Raw genomic sequence first — 5,679 nt, 5'->3', positions numbered from 1 at the left:
ATCCACGCCAGCAGCGATGAGATGAAGCTGGCAATTAAAGCCAAAATTGACAAGGCACAGTAGTCTAACTTATACAGGGTTAATCCTTCGAGGCAGAACCGAGTTTTCGAAGTCGGTGAAAGTATACTCTGCGCAACAACAAGAGACTAGGGAACAAATTGACACCGCTTTATTCAGAAGAGCGTGTGGAAGCAGATCTGGGAACATCTGTTCTCATTAAGGGGAGGGTGGTCCATAAGGACAACATCAGATAGGCCTGACACATTCGCCCTTATATAAGGCTTCGCCACTGGCTTGCCATTATACCCATTATACTGCGGTCCACCGCAAGCGCGAGAATCACCGACTTCTCGCATGCAAAATACATCCCAGGCACTCGACAAATCTGTCCGAGTATGCTAGCATAATTGACTCCTCGGTCGGAATGCTGGAATTGTTCCCACAATCCCACATGAGGAAGCTGCTGAAAGTTGACATCGACCACTCCCAGAACATTTTGGATGAGCTTAAGATACACCATAGAATGGCAAGGAGCCTCAATTTTTTGGGCTCAGTCCTTAAGGTCGTGGCGGGTACACCCGACGCGGATGATCTTAGTAGAATTAAAACCAATCAAGCATCGCTTATCGAGGCCAACAATAGACAGGTTTTTGTTAACACAGAGACACAGAAACATATTAATTTGTTCACAGACACAGTAAATTGGATCTCCTTGGACAAGGAGAAAAGGGACGGGCTTGTCGACTCAGGTCATTTGTTCGAAACACTCCTCGCCAGAAATAGAATGCTTATATCCGAAATGCCAAACTGTATGCTCACTATTACACTCGCTAAAAACAACATCATAAACCCTATTATTTTCAACCGTAATGACCTAAAGGCTATTTTTGACGAACAGCTCACAGAGGTCCCCATAGTTAGCCTAATGGATGTATCTAAGATTAAAATTTTCCAATCTAATGTCATCATACATGTCATAGTTCAGTATCCTAGAGTTAAGCTTATTTGTAAGAAAGTCCTGCTTTTCTTGTCGCACACTGCCATACTATGCTACAAACAGAAGACAACATCGTGGCGGAATGTCATGATGGAATCCTAGCAGTCGCTGATTGCGCTTCTACCAACTTGCCCACATTTTTCAAAAAGGCGACACGTGCGCCAGGCATTTACATGCAGGCGGGGCGGCTACAAGCCGGACGCGGCCCAGCAACCTGGAACCCCTTACAATTGAGGACAACGGAATAATAATCGTCAACGAAAATTAACGAGGATTACTATCGATGACGGTCCCACAACATCTATAATAGGGACCCACCTTATTACTTTCGAGAGGAAGGCGGTGAGCAACGACTCCGTGTATCTGAACCTCAACTACGCTGTGAATAAGAGCTCGGGTATTGCGGCCTCCCCTCTAATTGAACGAGCATAACCTGCGTTTGATGCAGGAGCTCAGAGATGACGTGTCGGCCGGAGGATCCCCGAAGATTTGGTTCGCCGCGAGAGTCGCCGTTAGCCTCGCACTATGCGGCTTAATCCTGCTCCAACAACTTTGCAGGCGCAAACGAGAGACATCCCAGTTACAAAGGTCCATGGACGAATTGGCTGTCACCGAGGACGGCGTCCAATTTAAGGGGGGAGTAGTTAACAACCAACTCCCAGCGTAGGCTGAGTAGGCCAATTCTTATCCAATAATGATCCATTTTTATTAATGTTAATCATTTTTATTACTATTATTAACACCCTCTTGTGTGGTCCACCTTAAGTTGGATCCAGCCTAACGGGCCCGAAAGCTTAGCCTGCATGTTGGACCGTTATGTGCAATTTGCGGCTTTTGTCTGATGTGGCTTTGTCTGATTGGTGGACACCAATCGTATGACTTCTGCAAAATGTGCAAGGTCAGCGGTCTGCCACGGGCATTAGGCCAGGCTTTAGCTTTTGTCAATTCTTAAGTATAGTTTTAAATTGGATTTGGTATAAAGAGCACTAGCTCGATCATGAAACTCCGGCTTTAGCCGTCACATTCATTAAATTTGGTTATCGTGCCTTAAGGGCCGTAACAACGGAGAAAAGTATCTCCCACCGTAAACTTCCGAAGAAGGAAGCAAGTCGAAGCGACCACTCGATTCTCCAGTGGCTGCCAACCTTGGTGGTCACCACTACCCAACCTTTGGAGCCTTGGGAGCTATAGCGACGAGGGCCACCAGCGGCAGCAACCTACCGCTGACCCCTGCCACTGATCTTCAACCAGCCGGCTCTACTCCTGCCACGGAGGCACAGCCAGCCGGAACAAGCAATTGAATAATTCACATTGCTACGACAAAGAGCCAGTTGTCGAAGGTAACTAGATTGCCCCCACCCGCTGCTAAACGATGTCTGCCCCAATCCAGCTTTAGATCACTGGACAGCTACCAGCAACCTGCATGTACGAACTGAGTATTCGCAAACGACAGCATGTGACCGCCTATTCCACCAGTATTAAATGCTGCACTGTTAGGGTTTGAACCCGCCGTATTGGGATTTACATTCGGTGTAAGACCTATTCTAGCAGCTGACGGTACAAATCCTGCTGAGTTGCCTTGGAATCCAAATTTGGCTGCGTCGTGCAGTGTATGCAACATCATTTTCCATGTATCCAACCGTATTCCACATTGGAACTGTTTGTGTTGCATTGCTTGGTATAAATCCGGCTGCGCTAATTGTTGGTGCTGGTGCTGCTTGCACTGCATTAATACTTTGACCGTGAACATGGATAGTCGTGGTCGCGATTGGACTTCGCTCAGTTCTTTCCTGCATATTAGGAGCTGTTACCCAATGAACATTTCAAGCGATACCCGTGTTCGTGTGATGCTCGAACATCTGTGTAGCTATTTCACCATATGGTTGAGACACAACGTGATTTGTTGGGTTCGCGCTTTTTGGCGTGCTTGTACCTTCAAGCGACACGAACTAACCTGAGTTTATCACTGTTTGTCTTGACAAAGTTCCATTGTCGAATCCTGCGAACGGTCCAGTGAGACTACACCCAGAGCTTCTCCATGAACCGTGTTCAACTCCAATATTGAGATCGCCAGACTCGTTTCTAATTTCATCATCCATTTCAGAAATTTGACGCCACTCTTCACTGGCTGGTAATGCGTCAACAGATCTTGATTCAGGTAGTCCTGTATACTACGTCCTCCCTCCTTTCACACCCTCGGTAAAGGAATGCTTTCCGGATGGCAAAGTATTTCAGAATGTTGGGACACTCCCAGGTCCCTAGAGCCTAACACGTAAATCAAGCCGACTTTTCTGAACGAAGCGCTGAAATCTTTATTTAAATGTTAGGAAAATTAAGGCCGTCAGCCAACGGGTACTACAGGGGGAGAAACGCATGAGTTCATGTGCCGTATCTGTGTACACCGCTGGTAGTGCGACTATACTCTCCACGTGAGGACGGCTGGTAACAGGTTCCGGTAAGGTCATGTCTCTGCCGAGGACGCTGGCGAATTGTAGTCGGGCGGGGAGAAGAGCACTCCCTTCCTCAAATCACCCCAATCCAAGGTGGAACAGCATATGCCGAGGGATGCATGTCCGGGGGGTGCACGGACGTTAATATGCGGACTCTGGGGGACCGGCCGACCCCTCAGTTTCAATCAGGCTTATCATAATAAGCGGGCTATGTCACGATGGACGAACCCCTTCCCGCCTATCCGTGGGTCCAAACTTAAACAAAAATACAAACAAAAATAGTGGAGAACGGAACTCCCCAAGAAAGTCCAGAAATGGGATCATGGATCCGTCAAACTCCAAGGCAGACAGAGGCCAAAGAGATGCTGGGATGGCGAAGCTCCCCACTGAGGGACAACTTCCGGAGGCGAGCTGCGCTGGTGTAGGGGGAGATGCCAAGGCACCAACCCCCAAAATGGGGCCCACTATGGGACCACCGAACGGTGTGGGGGGCAAGATCCCAGGGTCGAGCTCCTCTCGCACCGGCGGTATCCCTAAGGAAGGCCCCGGTCCGGCGACTGCTGGCCCCTTGCAGCGGAAGGGCTCCTATAAGGATAGGAGGAGAGCGGCCTTCATTCTGATGAGGGCAGACCCATCGGCGGAATCCAACCCCGATCAGGCTGAGATAATTAAGTGGGCGAGGGAAATCCTGCCTGACTTTCAGTCAGAAAAAGCGGGAGTGAGATTGGAGCCGAAGAAGCCGACAGGAGTAGGCGACTCTGCCAAAGATAGCGCACTTACAGGTACAAACGCAAAGAATGGGAATATCAGAATGTATGCAGATCATGCTTAATGAAGGCGGATCGCGGAGTATGTGGCGCGGCAACGGCATCAATGTCTTAAAGATTGCTCCCGAAACCGCCCTTAAGATTGCTGCCTACGAGCAGATGAAGCGACTGATCCGTGGAGAGGATGCCAGCCGGCAGATGCGCATCGTCGAGCGCTTCTATGCTGGAGCGGCGGCCGGTGGCATTTCCCAGACCATCATCTACCCCATGGAAGTATTAAAGACGCGCCTGGCGCTGAGGAAGACTGGTCAGTACGCCGGCATCGCAGATGCTGCGGCAAAGATCTATAAACACGAGGGTGCGCGAAGCTTCTACAGGGGCTATGTGCCGAACATCCTGGGAATCCTGCCATACGCCGGCATCGATCTGGCCGTATATGAGACTCTAAAACGACGATACATGGCCAGCCACGACAACAACGAGCAGCCCAGTTTCCTGGTGCTCCTCGCTTGTGGCAGCACATCGAGTGCGCTCGGCCAGCTCTGCTCCTACCCCCTGGCGCTGGTGCGGACTTGGCTACAGGCACAAGTCGCCGAAACAATTGCCAATCAAAAGCGTAAGACCCAGATCCCCCTGAAGAGCAGCGATGCGCATAGAAGCGAAGAGACTATGACGGGCCTGTTCCGCAAGATCGTGTGACAGGAGGGCCTCACGGGGCTGTACCGAGGCAGGCTGAGTGTTAGGAATTTCGTATCGAATCGATCGACGACAGCTTGTGCACACGGAAAAAGACATTAAAACTACGATGTACTCGTTTTTGCATAGATTCATTGGATTTAACAAATTAATGAGAAACACTTAACGTTTACAATGTGATTATAATAGTTTATAATATAAATATATATATACCTACTATAATGCCGACTTGTACGCTTCGGAGCTGTCGGCGGCGAGGCTGAACTTTTGTAGCATTTTATTTGTTAAGTTTAGTAACACTTTCTCTTAAATCGTATTGCAAATGAAGCCAACGAGATTAATTGTGACTAAAGCTAACAAACAAAACAAATCTAACGCATACACCATGTAATTTATTTTATATATATAAGTTACGACTACGCCTCGAACTCGACCCCAGACTCTTAAACCCCAATCCACATCATAAGCAATTCCCAATATTCAAGTGCTGTGGGTTCAAGTACATCCGGGTATGTCGCAAGAGTGCAACTATGTACGCTGACTAGAATGTTGCGGGAAAGCTGACACACACCCTGAGTGTTACGCTGACTCTTGACTCCGGATAGCTGACACTTCACCCTCTGACACCACACACGCCGACACCGCACATGCTGACACCACACATAGTGTTGGAGTGGGTGATCGGCCGATATCGAACTGTCGATCGGAGGGTCACAACTCCGGGAAGTCAGTCTATTCTTAACCGCCGAACTACGAAGCTGAACCAACT

General features: G+C 48.8%; 1 protein-coding gene across 1 annotated transcript; it reads left to right on the top strand.

Moving 5' to 3' along the window:
- Positions 1-451: 451 nt before the first annotated feature.
- LOC6500330 (calcium-binding mitochondrial carrier protein SCaMC-3-like) lies at positions 452-4,939 on the top strand. The gene is made up of 2 exons (XM_032456032.2): positions 452-646; positions 4,215-4,939. The coding sequence occupies exons 1-2, from the start codon at positions 452-454 to the stop codon at positions 4,911-4,913; spliced, it is 894 nt and encodes a 297-aa protein (XP_032311923.2). The 3' UTR covers positions 4,914-4,939.
- The last annotated feature ends 740 nt before the right edge of the window (positions 4,940-5,679 follow it).

The sequence above is a fragment of the Drosophila ananassae genome, chromosome XR (genome assembly GCF_017639315.1).
Source record: "Drosophila ananassae strain 14024-0371.13 chromosome XR, ASM1763931v2, whole genome shotgun sequence".
NCBI classification, from domain to species: Eukaryota; Metazoa; Arthropoda; class Insecta; order Diptera; family Drosophilidae; genus Drosophila; species Drosophila ananassae.
Note: the sequence above shows the minus strand (reverse complement) of the source record. Positions and strands in the feature narration are given on the sequence as shown.